Genomic DNA, 17667 nt, shown 5'->3' on the forward strand with positions numbered 1-17667 from the left:
TTTTAACTGCACATGTTATGATATTGATAGAAATCACATTGAACCTCATGGAGCTTCAAGACGTAAATTGCTAAACATCATTAAAAAATACCAACTTTGTGATGTTTGGAGAAACTTTCATGTTAAAGAAAAACAATATACTTGGTCTCATGTTAAGGAAAATTCTGTTTCATTGGCAAGATTGGATCATTTATATTGTTTTAAGCATCAGTTACAATGTTTTAAATCTTCTTGTATTTATCCTGTTGGTTTTTCTGATCATGCAGTGGTGGAAGCTTGTATGTTTATTAAGTCTGTAAAGCATAAAAGTGCTTATTGGCACTTTAATAGCGCCTTACTGGAGGATGCTTCTTTTGGAAAATGTGTGTTTTCTTTTTGGATGGGATGGAAAACTCAAAAGTGTAAGTTTACATCTATACAGCAATGGTGGGATATCGGAAAGCTAAGGATACAAGAATTATGTAAACAGTATACTCTTAATGTCACTAGGGACACTATTAAAACCATTAGAGTTTTAGAGAAAGATATTTTAGAGCTCCAATTTTTGAGTGGAATCTATGGTGAGAAAGGCCAAATACAGACTCTTAAAGAAAAAAAGGTTGCACTATTTGATCTGTTGGACAGTAGAGCTCAAGGGGCGCTGGTTAGGTCCAGATTTCAGAGCATTTCTGAAATGGATGCACCGTCCAAATTCTTCTTCAGTCTGGAGAAAAAGAATGGCCAAAGAAAAAGCATTCAGTGTTTACGTTCTGTGGATGGGATAGATCTGACTAGGGACTCTGACATTCGGAATAGGGCTGTTGGTTTCTATAAGGAGCTGTATGCCTGTGAATGTGTGGAGGATCAGTCAGCAAATCCTTTCCTTCTAGATCTTCCACAAGTGGTGGAGGAGTCGTGTGCTGATCTGGTGCGTCCTCTAACAGCAGAGGAGCTCTTTGAGGCACTGCAAAATATGAAGAATGGAAAGGCACCAGGTTTGGATGGGTTGCCTGCAGAGTTTTATAAGGCATACTGGCACTTTCTGGGAGAAGATCTGCTGACAGTGTTAAACAGTAGCTTGATCGAAGGGCGACTGCCAATGAGCTGCAGGAGAGCAGTTCTAACACTGCTCCCAAAGAAAGGTGACCTCAAAGAGGTCAAAAATTGGAGGCCAGTGTCTTTGTTATGCACTGATTACAAGATTTTATCAAAAACTTTGGCTAACAGACTGAGAGAGGTAATGGGACAGGTCATTCATACAGACCAGTCTTATTGTGTGCCCAACAGATCAATAGTGGACAACATATCGTTGATTAGAGATGTATTCGAAGTTTCTAGATTATTCGGTCAAAAGGTTGGTTTGTTTTCTCTGGATCAGGAGAAAGCTTTTGACCGTGTTGAACATCAATTTTTATGGCATACCTTTAAGGCATTTGGTTTTCCAACTGATTTTATTGCTATGATTAAAGTGCTCTATAGTGACATTGAAAGTATTCTGAAAATCAATGGTGGCTTGTCTAGTCCTTTTAAAATTCACAGAGGCATAAGACAAGGCTGCGCACTGTCAGGGATGCTGTATTCACTATCATTAGAACCTTTGCTACATAAAATCAGAGCGGAGTTAGAGGGTTTTAAATGTGAAAGTTTCTTTCCACCAATAAAATTGTCAGCATATGCGGATGATATAATGATATTAATCAATGGGCAAAGTGATATAAATAAGCTTTTTGATGTTGTGAATAGATATGGGAAGTTTTCATCTGCAAGAGTTAACTGGGCAAAAAGTGCAGCATACCTGGTTGGACAATGGAGGGAGAAAAATTTGGTCTTGCCAGGTGGAATGAGTTGGTCACAGGGTGGGTTGAAATATCTTGGTATTTACATAGGGGATGAGTCTACTAACCAGAAGAATTGGGAGAATATTAGTGAAATTGTCGAGGGGAGGTTGGATAGATGGAAATGGTTGTTGCCCAAAATGTCCTTTAGGGGAAGGGCATTGATCATTAATAATTTGATAGCCTCATCTTTGTGGCACAGATTATCTGTTTTAGAGCCCCCTGTAGGGACTCTAGAAAAAATACAAGTTAAAATGATCAATTTTTTCTGGGATAAATTACACTGGATACCTAGAGCTGTGCTGTACCTCCCGAAGGAGGAAGGTGGGCAAGGCATTGTAGATCTTATAAGTAGAAAGGCAGCATTTAGACTACAGTTTGTTCAGAAATTTTTATACAATTCAAATGTGTCTTGGACTGGTGTAGCTGGGTGTCTTATAAATAAGGTTGGTGGATGGGGGTTTGGTAGAAACCTTTTCTGGTTGGATTTTACTAAATTTGATTTGAAGTCTATTTCTCCTTTTTATGAGAGTATTAGAAAAGTTTGGTGTTTGGTGCAGACCAGAAGAGATTTGTCCCATAAGTCCTTACATTGGTTTCTAGAAGAGCCTTTAATTAATGGTGCACGTTTAGATTTATGTGATAATACAACACTTTGGTTAAAGCAAGTTCTGATAAACGCAAAGATGGTGAAAATGAAAAGTTTAATAGAAGTGGCAGGTAATAATTTGGACAATTCTAACGAAGTTGCTCGGAAACTGGGCATAAGATCAACAAGGACGGTTCATCTTCTGCTTAAGAAGCTTCGAGAGACATTGCGTCAAGAGGACTGGACTTTTTTATCACTACAAACTGTTTCAAATTCCGTGGATCGATTTCCGAGCATGGTGATACCACAGACTCTTTCAACCATGGAGTGTTCTTCTGCTGCCTCAAAGGCTCCAAGAGACATTGTTTTTGATTCAATGGGGGGTATGAGTTTGTATAAAATGTGTGTAAAAGTGATTAATAAGGAAAAGTTACAACGTATGGATACACCCTGGAGAGAGCATTTAAGGGTTGAGGATGGTATTCAGCCTTTTTGGGGTTCTTTTTACAAGCCACCATTGACTAAAAAAGTTGGTGATCTTCAATGGCGTGTGTTACATGGTATCATAGCAGTTAATGCTTTCATTGCAGTTTTGAATCCAACTGTGCAAGATAAATGTCCCTTTTGTGCTGAAAGAGAGACAGTTTTTCACTGTTTCATGCATTGTGAGAGGCTGAGATCTCTTTTTGTTTTATTAGAAGCTTTATTTTTTTCTGTTGATGAAATGTTTTCAATGACTGTGTTCATTTTTGGATTTAAGCATGGAAAAAAAAAAAAGAGGAAAGGACGCTTGTTAAATTTCATTTTAGGACAAACAAAAATGGCGATTTATATTAGTAGAAGGCATAAAATCCTTCATGATACAAATTGTCAAGTTGAACTGGTTTTTAAAGGGCTTATAAAAGCAAGGATAAGACATGATTTTATTTTTTATCAGTCTATGAAGGAGGTGGGCAAGTTCGAAGATATTTGGAGTGTAGAAAATCTGTTGTGCTGGGTTGAAAATGATGTACTGTCTTTTGCTGAGAATATAGCATAATTGAATGAGGTGTTTTTTTGTATAAGATGTGGTTTTTCTTAGAATTTTGTATTAAATAAAGATAATTTCTCTCTCTCTCTCTCTCTCTCTCTCTCTCTCTCTCTCTCTCTCTCTCTCTCTCTCTCTCACACACACACACACACACACACACACACACACACACACACACACACACACACACACACACACACATACACACACACACACACACACAATGTCCATCTTCTGTAGCATTTACTCAGGTCTGACCAGTCATTCAGGGACTTTATTTAATTTTTAAAATGCTCCCAAACAACATAGCATTAGGACAGATATTTTTGGAATTTGACTTTAAACACAACAAGAAGTATCTCATGGCATATCAGACAGAGAGTCTTTATACAGTGAAAAAAAAATGGTGTAGAAACAAATTTCACTCAGAAACTGCTTGTAAATTTCACAATTTTCCACATTTAAAGCTGCTGTCTTGCTGAAAAGAGGTTGAGGTCTCATGAACAGATCAGCGTATTGAACACATGCCATGACTGAATCTTCAAGAGCTTAAATGTTAATAGTAGTGTGAGTGTTAATAATTGCTCATGTAGAAATTCTTCTGCATGTTTCACAGTCTTGCTGCAAGTGGTGACTTGGAGGGATTGCAGATTTGGAAGTTAGCTGGGGCTGATATGGCCATGACCGGGTATGATAAGAAGACACCTGTTGAAGTGGTGAGTTAATAGAGCATTTTGTGTAACCATAACTGAACAAGTAGTGCCTGCAGTGTCCTGTCATTCATAAAGCAGTTTGAGTGGAGTTATATTTACATTTACATTTATTCATTTAGAAGACACATTTATCCAAAGTGACTTACAATTGGGAAATACAACAAGCGATTCATCCTAAATAGGCAAATCAACATAGGAAGTGCTCATAATATCATATATATTAGGCATTGTTTCGATAAGTACAAGCTAGAAAGGGAAGAATAAGAAAAAAGGAGAACAAAGCTTTTTTTCTTTTTTTTTTTTTTGAGTCAAATAGTGTCAAAAGAGATGGGTTTTCAGCAGTCACCCGAATCAGGAACGGTGAATGAAAATATTTTGGAAATTGATTTTGTGCCTTTCTGTGATGGTACAATGAGACGAGGTGTCTCTCACTAGTGGATCTCAGACTTCCAGAGGGAGTGTAGATTTGTAGTAGTGAGTGGAGGTAGGTGGGTACTGAGCCTATATGCAAGCATCAGTGTCTTGAATTTGATGCGTGCCACAACCGACAGCCAGTGCAGTCCTACTGAAATAAAGTATTAAGCAAACACTTACGCATTGCCACTGCTGCAAATTTATATAAGGTATTTACCTGTGATGTTCCTCATTTGTAAGTCACATTGGAAGAAGTGTTTGTCAAAGTCAATTTATCTTCTGTGTCAGCAAAGCAAATATCAAATGTGTGTTACGAAAGTTAAAAACTTACGAAAAGCCATGCTTCCTGTAATAATTCGTAAATTGGACTCTTTGTCACCTTCAGGCAAAAGCTAATGAACGTAAGGAGGTTGAGGACTTCCTAAATGCTGCTTAGGGCCAAATTCAGGTACGGGCCATTTTCAATCACACACACACACACACACACACACACACACACACACACACACACACACACACACACACACACACACACACACGTATTTAGACACATGTTTCTAAATGGGGAAATGCCAAGACTTGTGTTTTAAGTATAAAAAAATTACTTAGATTATCAAATAAGTTTCCACTACTAATGTTGAGGTTGCATGGTGATTTAATGAGTCAGTTTACGCAAATGAGTACAACATAAAATTTTGATGTAACTGATGTAAACTCTGTTTCTGAATTTTGTCAACTTTGCCAATAACAGATTTCATTTTCAGGTCTATGCTCAAAAAATGTTAACAAGCAATAGGTTCCATAAATATAATTTAGTATCACAAAATCCTGGTAACACTTTAGAATAGGGAACACTTATTCACTATTAACTATGACGTTTTTTCTCAATAAATATCTAATTTGCTGCTTATTAATATTTAGTAAAGTAGTTGTTAAGTTTAGGTATTGGGTAGGATTAGGGATGTAGAATAAGATCACGTAGAATAATGCATTTAATGTGTTTAATTAATACTAAGAAATGGCTAAAATTATATTAATATGCATGCTAATAAGCAACTAAAACCGTAAAATAAAGTGTTACCAAGATCCTTTATTAATTGAAATATTTAACAGCATATATGTGTCTGTGTGTGTGTGTGTGTGTGTGTGTGTGTGTGTAAGTAAGCTTTTTTTTTTCTCAGAATATTAATTATTAAAGTTTAAGACTGTTGATCAAATGACCTCTAATCTGCAGTCACATTGAATGCAGAGAATGCAGAAGTGTGCTTACATTTTTTTTTCTGTCTGTTCTCTAGAATGGGGAGTTTATAAGGATTACTTCTTGTCCAACAAGATCCTGAAGATACTAGCTGTCACTTCCAGCCATTATCATCTGTCCGCCTTCTCCTTTTTAGCAATAGTAGCTTTTTTAACAACAAATGCAAAGCTTTAAAAACAAATGTCCATTGCGTTTAACAGTAAGCTTTTACATTTTTGAATGAATAAACTTGAGTGCATTGTTATGTTCAGGAATCATAATCATTTCTGCATATGCATTTCTGCATTTTCAGAGATTTTTACAGTACAGTATACTGTAACTACTGATTACAAAATTGTTGGAAAATCATTTTGGGGATAATAATCTTTTCTGTGATGGAGTGATGATTACATTTATTAATTAAGAAAATGATTTTCTCTTTATCCAAATGAGGAACATGTTTGTTTGTTTTTTATTACATTTTGATTAAATGTTTTGCTTTTAGTAATATTTGTTTAGAACCTTTAGAAATGTCTTTAAAAATTGTATCCAAAGTTTGAAACACTTTGCCCTGACTTTAAAATGTTAAACAAGAAAACAGGACTTCAATATTTATTAGGTGAAAAACAAGATTGTATCTTACTAGATTTCTAAAATGTAGTTTCATTCTGCAGTAAATCTGTATCCATTTAATGTTCAAATAATTTTAAATTGCCACATCAATGAAATATGGTTAATTTTTCCACATCAATAAAATTCTCTTTTAATAAACACAAGCGTAAAGAAGTTTCATTCTTCAGTAAATCTGTATGTCTTGTTCATATAATTGATGTTTGAATTTTTGTTCACCAGGAAAAGTTTTCATCAAATTCTTTATGGACCAGTTTTAAATTGCCACATCAATAAAATTTTCTTAAAATGCTTACGTTTAAGCACATGTCTGTATATCTTTATCACATGTCTCATTTCATATAGGATAAACATGTTATTAAAATTAAATTGTTCTGCAGAGAGAAAAAAGATGTACTGTCAGAATTTATTACATTATATAATTTTAAAATGACTGGCATATTATAGGAAGACACCCAGGGAGAGCGAGAGAGAGAGAGAGACTTTTAAATTTTACCCATAAGAACCCGAACCAATTTCTCCTTATAGGAAAATTATGAGGCATATAATAGAGACCAAATGGACCACTTATAACATGTTTCTGCAGTTGTTTTTGAAATGCAACCTGTGTTGTTCTTTAAGAAATTTAACTTTCAAATAGTCTGTTTTAATATTTTTTGGTACATTTTTCTCAAGTGGAAATGTGAAGTTTATAATTACTTTTCCTTTATCTACCTCATTTGTAGACACATTATTTGTTTTATGTGATGACATCACTTCCTGTTTAGTCACTTCCTGTGTGCTCCCAGTTCTGCATGAAGGCAATGACACAGTCATAGGCTCTGTCCAAATTCAGGGTCTTCATCCTCCTTAGGATCCTTCCTACCTGGTTAAAGGAGGAGGGGTCCTCAGACGACCGCAAAACCTGGAAGTAGGTGTCTGTGAATTTGGACAGCCTACCCTTCTTTCAGTTCCCTCCCTTACCCGTTGCTCATATCCTGTCGCCTAGCCTAGCAACCGTGACAGCAAGCAAGAAGACAACCGCTGTAATTTTTTTTTTTTTTTGAAATGGCAGTTTTTTAAAAACTTACATTGAAAAGCATATTCCTCTCCCGCTCCGCTACCGCTCTCTTCGTCCGCCATTATTTGAAAATGCTGGAAGCGCTCTGCCGAAAGGAATTATGGGATAGGTAGGACGGGAAAGGATCCACCAGACCCATCCTTCCAATTCGGGGAAAAGGAGGACATATTTGTTGGCTGCATTTGAAGGATCCTACAAATTTGGACAGTCTTTGTTGCGTCATAAAAAATATGATGTTTAATAAGTTGCTAAAACAGTTGTTTACCATTGTGTACAAGCTTTCAGTGATGCTAATAGCCATTGTAATCGCTACTTAAAGGAGAACAGTAGTTTATGTTATAGACATGCATAGTAATACAATGTAAGACACGGAGATGCAACATACCTCTCTGATCTGTCTGAAGGTGTGATTAAGGTTGAAGTTGGGAGTACCAGGCCCATCATGAATACACCTGCTAAGCCTTACATTGCTCAATACATTCCTCTAGCTAGCACGCCACCACAGGTAGAGCCTTTGGCACAGTATTTAGCCCGGCGAGACCTCGTTAATTCAGGACTGTACCAATTTGATGATAAGCTTGAAAATTATCGGTCATGGTATTCTTCATTCACCAGTGCAGCTCGTGAAGTTCACCTCACAGCAACCCAGGAATTAAACCTCATGACGAAATGGCTGGGAAAGGAATCTGGCGAAATGGTGAAACGGATCCGCTCAGTGCATGTCAATAACCCCAATCTGGCTTTACACAAAGCATGGGAAAGACTACGTGAGTGCTATGCTGCACCAGAAATCATCGAAAGGTCACTGTTTCAACGATTGGACAGCTTTCCTAGGTTTTCAGCTAAAGACCACACTAAATTACGTGAACTGGGGGATTTGCTAATGGAAATCCAGGGAGCTAAAGAGGATGGCAGGTCTGTCGTACCTTGACACTTCACGTGGAATTGCATCAATTATAGATAAGCTTCCATATGGACTCCAGGACAAGTGGGTGACTTCTGGGTCATGCTACAAAGAAGGGAATTACGGTCGCTTTCCTCCCTTTGAGTATTTCTGTAACTTTGTGTGCTATGAAGCAAATAAAGGAAATGATCCAAGCTTTATGCATCAAAGCAGTGTTACAACTGCAAAACCAGACAGATCCATCGTGAAGAGTTTCCAAACCAACAAACCCATCTCAGTTCACAAAACAGATGTGTGTGCAACCAGTGATGATCCTAACAAAATCTGTCCATTGCACAATAAACCGCACCCCTTGAAAAAATGCAGAACATTCAGAAACAAACCCCTCGATGTCAGAAAGGCGTTCCTCAAGGACAAAAGAATATGTTTCAAATGCTGTTCTTCGATTTCTCACCTCGCCAAGGAATGTAAGTCCACCGTGAAATGCTTTGAATGTGGTAGCAACTATCATGATGTGGCCATGCACCCTGGCCCATCACCACAAGCAGTCAAGGCTCCTTCACCATCACAAGAGGATGGCAGGGAGGGAGAAGATAATTCTAATAACGCTGTAGTCAATACAAGCTGTACAGAAGTTTGTGGTCCAAGTCAGTGGGGCCGCTCATGCTCAAAATATCTGCCTTGTAAAGCTGTACCATGTTTTATATATAAATATTTGTTAATTGATGTCAAACTTGCCACACATAATCAGACTGTTCAGATCGGATACACTAGCAAACAGTGGGTTTGTGTAAATATATTGTTAATAAAACAACTTTCTCCAATATCCTGCCTGTAGTGTTTGTTCTATTGTATTTCCATTGTCTGGTATTGACTTTCATTTTAAACTGCAAATATATTGCATACAATTAATGCATGCTTGTATGTGTTCTGTTGATAGCTTATAGACTTTCTACTGTTATCAACTGTTTTTCACTTTAATTGGATAGTCCTAAAATATATCTACAAATGCTTAGTTGAGAATGCCTACTAATAGTCTGCTGAATGTAAACTTTAGATTAGTTGACACACAACAGATGCACAACTAATGTTTAGTTAACTATCAACAGATAATAAACTAGTAATTTTGGTAAAAATGAGATGGTTAAGTAATTATTCATTTGATGCATTTGAGGCTCTTAAGTAAGGATGATAAAATATGCTGTTGATCATATGTTGACATGACTGTAGACTATCAACTGACAGATTAATTTTAATAAGTTAGTAGACAATTTAGAAGATGGTAACACAATCTACAGAAAGTTAGCTGACTATTAGTTAATAACATGTTGAAAAAGACATACTGACAGTCAACATGCACTTTTTGTAAAATCTATAGATTAGAAATTAAAAAGCACTTTATAATCTACAGGCAGTTAGTTGAATGTATGTTGCTTGTCTGTTGAAACAATGTTGTTGAATGTCAACTGATGCACTGTTGACATGCAACTAAATGAATACTGATAACTAGTAGAGTGTCAACAGATGGACCATCGAAATAAAGTGTTACCAAATCGGTTTCATGACCACTGTTAACACGACCCCCGCCCCACCTATTGTGGTCCTTGGGCTGCGGTCCTGACACTGCCGCATCCATTACTGCAGCATCATTCTACTCGCCATATGACCATGCCTAAATCTCCCATTGCCCAGCATCATTTTTTTTTTTTTTTTTCAGATGGCACTTGATTAGATATGTATAACATATATTGACATTAATAATACATTTTAGGTTTAACATTTCCAAATACATTTGGGGGTACAGTGTTCACCTTAAAGATTATCATAGTGAATTACCTATGCATTAAAGTTTATGCCATTAATACAATATTGTGCATAATGTTCGTGTAGAGTGCAATATTAATATCAAATGTGAGCCCCCACGCAATCGTGTAAGCGCTGACGTTATGGTTTACCTTGAGTACTGTAAGTCATTCCTATGGTTCCGCCGGTGAATATTACCAGGACCTCCGCGTCAGAATTTTGATTGCTGCAGACACTCATGATGACACCCGAATGATTTGGACCCAATTAAGTCATCCACCGTGAAGGATTTTACTGCGACGGGTTGAGCCTCGGACGAGGCTGCACTTGTCTCCACCCCATAGGCACTCTGATTAGTGATGCCCACTTGAGCAAATTCGAAAGCAAAAGTGAAAGCGATATATGCTTTTAACCTATATGACCCATATTTATTTTAGAGTCTTGAATGCGCATCGCCTCTAAAAACACTACATAAAGTGTCTAAAACACACACACACACACACACACACACACACACACACACACACACACACACACACACACACACACACACACACACACACTTGTTTGCACAGGGAGTCTAACCCTAACCCTAACACACTCCAGCAAAAGATAGAAATAACTGAATGTTACCCTAAAATCCGCTAACACCTTTTTTTCCACTGGGGTCAATTTTACCCCAGCAATTTAAAACCTCCAGAATATGATTTTTTTTTTTTTTTTTTTTTTTTTTGCTAAAAGGTTAGTGTCAGGTAATTGATGTCTTTGTTGACTACTTAACAACACTCTGAAACACCCCCCCCCCTCACCCCACACCCCACACACACACACACACACACACACACACACACACACACACACACACACACACACACACACACTTTCACTGTCAAACACCTGTGACAAAATCTCACTGACAGAGCACCTTTGCTTAGAGGCCATTTTCAATTGAGAGAGCAATTCAATTGACAGTGGTTCTCGCAATACTACAGGTATAGTTTTGTTAGTTTTTATTTTTATTTTTATTATACTTAACATATAAAATTATAGTGCATATTATAAAATCATAGCATGTTATAGTGACCTCAATATCACCCAAAACAAATGTTTGACAAAAAGTCAACTGAGAAAAGCCACAGAAGAGCAGGAACAGGAGACAAAGTTATGATAATAAAATAGGAGCATATTGAATAATCTCATATTGTACTCTACACTCTTAGAAATAAAGGCTCTTTAAAAGGTTCTTCAAGCGATGCCATAGAAGAACTGATTTTGGTTCCACAGAGAACCATTCAGTCAAAGGTTCTTTAAAGAACCATCTCTTTCTTACCTTTTTATAATCTGAAGAACCTTCTTTCAACACAAAGAACCTTTTGTGAAACTGAAAGGTTCTTCAAATGTTAAAGATTCTTTATAGAACCATTTAGACAAGAAAGGTTCACCAATGGCATTGTGAAGCACCTTTATTTTAAGAGTGTAGTCTTACACCAAACTGCTTCACAACAACATCTTATAAACCTTGAATTTCCATTAACATTCACTTGTATCTCTTATTTATTCAGACAAACACCCCTTGAAAGCAAACATCATAAGACTAAAAAACAAAGAAAACAATAAAAAAAATCAATAATAATCATAATAATTAATGATCAATTCATGAATCAAATAAATCTATAAATTGTTGAGTCTATAAATTGTTAAAATTATTAGTATAAATTATCATATGATTAAATGGAATAACTAAATGATAAACGATTATACATTAATGAATGTATATTGACACAGCAGTTAATTTAACATTCAGAAACACTAAAACTACCAAAACACCTCATAGATGTCTCAAATCAAGCCTTTCTTCCATAACAGTAACAAAGGTTGTCAGCTGACAAACACACTTTGTCAAACACTTAAAACCGTTTCTCATTAAATGACCTAAAAAAACACTCACAACAGGTAGCATTAAACAATGCTTTTCTTATAAAGCAAGGACAGACAAAAGTGATCATCCAGAGTTAGATCTAGCTATATTGTATTTATAGTGTTGTCTAGCCCTGGGGTTTTGAAACCTGTTATGGAGGACCCCCAGCACTGTACATTTTGTATGTCCCTCATCTTACACACCTACTTCCACAAAATAGCTCATTAGTAGAAACTGTAAGACCTGAATTGGTTGTGTCTGATAAGGGAGACTGTGCAGTGGGGGTCCTCCATAACAGGTTTGAAATCCACTGGTCTAGCATATAAAGTGCTTTACATATTTTCTAGCCACTCAAAATCAGGTACAAATGCCAATACTGAATTCTGGCCACATGTTAATGTCCATGGACTACTGGTTCTTTAGTAAGTTGTAAAGTTCACAATCAAGTTAAACTGCATTTAATTTAAGCAAGTAATCATTTATTTTAGTTTCCCCTACAAAAGCCAGTCATGTTGCAGGATGTTTTGCCACTCAGTCCGGCTAAGGGTGCGTTTCCTGGTAGGCAAGTGATGTCAGTGCATATTCTCTATCTAACACCCATTCTTCTGAGTGTCTGAAGTGCAAAACATTGTTAGAAATCGATAAACTGCAGGTTACCTCTTTACAGCTAATGCAGAGGGACTTGGCGATTACCTAAATGAAACAGGGGCGAATGCTCTTTTACTCCTGGGTCAGCTCACCACGCAGATTGCGACGCAGCATCTTATGAACAAATAAAAGGTTTATTTAATAATTAATTTAAAACAACTGTCTTGCAGTTTGTCAAAAGAACACCTTATTAAGAAAACTGGACATTTTTTAAATATAATTTGCAACAAAACTGCTTCACTGCTTACTGTATTAATATTAAAAAAGGGAAAAAAAAAAAAGAAAAAAAAATGTACAAGCCCGAAATTATTCATACCCCTGGCAAATTCTGCTACCTGTTAAAGTTACTTTTATTCAAGCAATGTTTTTTTTTTTTTTTTTTTTTTTTTAATTTGAAATGACACAGACGTCTCCCAGAAGATAATACGATAATGTACAAGAGCATTCATTGTGGAAAAAATTATTACTCATCTTTTATTTACATATGAACAAAAAGTGGCATGTCCAAAATTATTCATACCCTTCTCAATAATCGATAGAAAAGCCTTTATTGGCCATTACAGCAATCAAACGCTTCCTATAAATACCAGCTTTTTGCATGTCTCCACTGGTATTTTTGCCCATTCATCTTTAGTGATGAGCTCCAACTCTTTCAGGTTAGAGGGTCTCCTTGCCATCACCCGGATCTTAAGCTCCCTCCACAGATTCTCAATTGGATTTAAATCAGGACTCTGGCTGTGTCTTATCTGAAGAAGTGGTATCCTCCTTGGTCTGCGTCCGTGGAACCCAGTGGTGTGCAGTGTCCGTTGGACTATCTGCCTTGAGATGTTGCCACCAGCAGAGCCCAGATTCATCACGATAGCCTTGGAGGTGATCCTTGGATTCTTTTTACCTCTCTCACTATCCTCCTGGCCAGCACAGGTGTCATTTTTGGCTTCCGACCACGTCCTTTGAGATTTTTCACAGTGCAGAATTATTTTTTAATAATACTTTGCACTGTAGCCACTGGAACTTCAAAACATTTAGATATGGTCTTATAGCGCTTTCCTGATTTGTGAGCAGCCATGCACAATGTGCAGCCGCAGGTCCTCAGTGAGCTCCTTTGTCATAGCCATGACTGTCCACCAACCAACATCAGAGAGCTTCTGTTTTTCACCTGTTGAGTTGATTAAAACAGCTGTTCCCAATGAATCGGGGTAATTAGGATGCTTTAGAACAGCTTGGACTATTTGGAATGGTAAAGAAGCTTTGGATTTTCCCATAGACTGTGACAGTTTGCAAAGGGTATGAATAATTTTTGTTCAAATGTAAATAAAAGCTGAGAAATATTTTTTTTCCACAATGATGCCTCTTGTACATCGTCTTATTATCTTTTGAGAGAAGCCTGTGTCTTGCTGGTTGAATAAAAGTAATTTTAAGTCAGAAAAATCTCTTAAAATATCATTATCTAAAAATACTGGCCTTTTTATTGCAAGGCAAAGTTAGATATACAGTATGTCATATGTGGTTTAATTTTTCTTTTTAGAAACATTTTTGCATACCTCTTTCTTCTCTTCCATACTAAGTTCTTCTTTTGCCAGCACATAGGAGAGTTTTGAAAAAGCAGCTTCCAAGGTCATATCAAACCCAGCTATCACACCAGCCTTACTCAAAGCCTGAGAAAGAACATTAAAGAATTACCCACTCCTGGAAACACCCATAGGGCCTTTCCCAAACAAACACCCGTATACCTGGCCAGTGGCGTATGAGCTAGTGACCATGCCCCTGAGACACTGAGTGCAGTTGATCATGATGAGTCCTCTCGCGGTTGCATTACGGATCTCATTCATCAGGTCAGTGTGGTTATCTGGGGCGTTTCCACTGCCATACGTCTCCAATACGACCCCATCCATAGGAGGCTGCAAGAAGACCCTGACCTGATGAAAGGATAGATATCATGTATGTAAACATCTGAAACCTCTTAAAGGAATAGTTAATCCAAAAGTGAGTGAGGATATTTCTCAAAAATAAAGGCAGACATTACCACACGGCCTTACCATATTAGCAGTGATTCCTGGGAAGAGCCGCAGGACACCCACATTACGATTCATCTGTGTGTTAACAGTGAATTTGTTGTTTGGATTGGTTCGCCACACAGTATTGAAGTTAACTAAGGAGTAAGAAACAAAGCATAATATTCAAAACAATATGTCTGAATTAAACAATTAACACAGCAGCATCACTATAAGGGGGATCACATTCAATTTCAAGCACTGTCCTGGAATATGTATACTTATTAAACATTTATTTCTTAATTTTTGTTTATGTATTACATGTGCAGTTTCTACTCATAATTTCCTGAATTTCACGACAGAAAAAAAAAAGTTAAATATGAGAAGGACTGCAGTAAATAAGAAAAAAAAGTGACTCAAAGATAAATGCATAAATGGAAATGGAATCACTTTTGATGTCAACTTCAGCGTTGGCCAATGGCGATAGATTTGGTGAGGAAAAAGCATTAAAGCTTTCAGAGTCCACTTTGGTGACACGATTTCCTCTGTACAACTTATGATGAAAATAGAGGCAAACCTGCGAAGAAAGACAGACACAAAGGGCTTTTCTTGCTCCTCACTTAATTCAAACTGCTTTATAATAATTTTTCAAATTGGTAATGACATGGCAGGAAAACAACGTGCTGCAAGACATACAGTTGCATCTCAATAAATTAGAATGTTGTGGAAAGGTTCATTTCAATTGTGATAGTCGTGTATTAAATTAATTCAATGCACACAGACTGAAGTAGACTTTAAGTCTGGTTCTTTTAATTGTGATGATTTGGCTGACATTTAACAAAACCCCACCAATTCACTATCTCAGCAAATTAGAATACTTCATAAGACCAATAAAAATATGTATATGTACTCAATACTTGGTAGGGGCTCCTTTTGCTTTAATTACTGCCTCAATTCAGTGTGGCATGGAGGTGATCAGTCTGTGGCACTGCTGGGGTGGTATGGAAGCCCAGGTTTCTATGACAGTGCCTTTCAGCTCATTCTCATTTTCCTCTTGACAATACCCCATAGATTCTCTATGGGGTTCAGGTCTGGTAAGTTTGCTGGCCAGTCAAGCACAGCAACATCATGGTCATTTAACCAACTTTTGGTGCTTTTGGCAGTGTGGGCAGGTGCCAAATCCTGCTGGAAAATGAAATCAGCATCTTTAAAAAGCTGGTTAGCAGACGGAAACATGAAGCGCTCTTAAATTTCTTGGGAAACAGGCGCAGTGACTTAGGTTCTAAAAAACACAGTGGACCAAAACCAGCAGATGACATTGCACCCCAAATCTTCACAGACTGTGGAAACTTAACACTGGACTTCAAGCAACTTGGGCTATGAGCTTCTCTACCCTTGCTCCAGACTGTAGGACCTTGTTTCCAAATGAAATACAAAACTTGCTCTCATCTAAAAAGAGGACTTTGGACTTGGCAACAGTCCATTTCTTCTTCTCCTTAGCCCAGGTAAGACACCTCTGACGTTGTTTGTGGTTCCGGAGTTGCTTAACAAGAGGAATACGACAACTGTAGCAAAATTCCTTGTGTGTGGTGGCTCTTGATGCCTTGACCCCAGCCTACTCCTTGTGAAATTCACCCAAATTCTTGAATCGATTTTGCTTGACAAGCCTCTCAAGGCTGTGGTTCTCTCGGTTGGTTGTGCATCTTTTTCTCAGAATCAGAATCAGAATGTGCTTTATTGCCAGGTGTGTTTACACATACTAGGAATTTGTTTTTGTGACAGAGCTCCACAGTGCTACAGAATGACAGTGACAAGACGATACATATTATAAAAAGAACAATATACAAGTATAAAAGACACACAATATGCAAAAATAGCAAAGACATTTTAATGGAAGTAAGTATGTGCTTTAAATAAATAACGGAAAAATGAGTAAAGAGTGTATAGTGTTGTATGTTCCACGATCAAGTGTTCATGAGATGGATTGCCTGAGGAAAGAAACTGTTTCGGTGTCTGGTCGTTCTAGTGCTCAGTGCTCTGTAGCGCCGACCAGATGGTAACAGTTCAAAAAGCGAGTGTGCTGGATGTGAGGGGTCCAGAGTAATTTTGGCAGCCCTTTTTCGTACTCTGGATAAGTAGAGATCTTGAAGGGTAGGGAGGGTTGTACCAATGATTCGTTCAGCAGTCCGGACTATTCTACGTAGTCTTCTGAGATCAGAATTGGTAGCTGAGCTGAACCAGATGGTAATTGAAGTGCAGAGGACGGATTCAATAATGGCAGAGTAAAACTGTTTCAGCAGTTCCTGTGGCAGGTTGAGCTTCCTCAGCTGGCGGAGAAAGTACAGCCTCTGCTGGGCCTTTTTCACAATGGTGTCTATGTGAATGTCCCACTTCAGGTCCTGTGAGATGGTATTGCCAAGGAACCTGAATGACTCCACTGTGTTTACAGTGCTGTTCATGATGGTGAGTGGGGGGAGAGCAGAGGTTTTTTTTTCTGAAGTCTATGATCATCTCCACAGTTTTGAGCGTGTTGAGCTCCAGGTTGTTATGACTGCACCAGACAGCCAGCTCTTTTACCTCCTGTCTGTAAGCAGACTCATCACCGTCCTGAATGAGACCGATAAGTGTGGTGTCGTCTGCAAACTTCAGCAGCTTGACAGAGGGGTCTTTGGAGGTACAGTCGTTAGTGTACAGGGAGAAGAGCAGTGGGGAGAGGACACAGCCCTGAGGGGCGCCAGTGCTGATAGTACGGGTGCTGGATGAGGATTTTCCCAGCCTCACTAGCTGCTGCCTGTCTGTCAGGAAGCTGTTGATCCACTGACAGACTGACATGGGCACAGAGAGCTGAGTTAGTTTGGGCAGGAGGAGGTTTGGGACGATAGTGTTGAAGGCTGAACTGAAGTCCACAAACAGGAT

General features: G+C 37.8%; 2 protein-coding genes across 3 annotated transcripts in view; one reads left to right on the top strand and one right to left on the bottom strand.

The window, feature by feature from the left end:
* LOC141296074 (60 kDa lysophospholipase-like) overlaps positions 1 to 6573 on the top strand; it is a 46350-nt gene extending 39777 nt beyond the window's left edge. The window contains exons 14-16 of the mRNA XM_073827353.1: positions 4050 to 4149; positions 4946 to 5008; positions 5856 to 6573. Of these exons, the coding sequence (XP_073683454.1) occupies positions 4050 to 4149; positions 4946 to 4996 (151 nt within the window). The 3' untranslated portion in view covers positions 4997 to 5008; positions 5856 to 6573. The remainder of the gene's footprint in view (positions 1 to 4049; positions 4150 to 4945; positions 5009 to 5855) is intronic.
* Positions 6574 to 11249: 4676 nt separating this feature from the next.
* LOC141296186 (60 kDa lysophospholipase-like) lies at positions 11250 to 16828 on the bottom strand. Of its 2 annotated transcripts, XM_073827465.1 has the most exons (6): positions 15202 to 16828; positions 14797 to 14909; positions 14491 to 14676; positions 14302 to 14415; positions 12806 to 12874; positions 11250 to 12725 (listed from the first exon to the last, which is right to left on the bottom strand). In XM_073827465.1, the coding sequence occupies exons 2-5, from the start codon at positions 14848 to 14850 to the stop codon at positions 12833 to 12835; spliced, it is 396 nt and encodes a 131-aa protein (XP_073683566.1). In that variant the 5' UTR covers positions 14851 to 14909; positions 15202 to 16828; the 3' UTR covers positions 11250 to 12725; positions 12806 to 12832. The 2 variants fall into 2 exon arrangements, with proteins under 2 accessions (XP_073683566.1, XP_073683565.1); XM_073827464.1 differs by having other exon boundaries at positions 11250 to 12874; positions 15202 to 16825.
* Between the last annotated feature and the right edge of the window lie 839 nt (positions 16829 to 17667).

Source organism: Garra rufa, chromosome 21 (genome assembly GCF_049309525.1).
Source record: "Garra rufa chromosome 21, GarRuf1.0, whole genome shotgun sequence".
Taxonomy (NCBI): domain Eukaryota; kingdom Metazoa; phylum Chordata; class Actinopteri; order Cypriniformes; family Cyprinidae; genus Garra; species Garra rufa.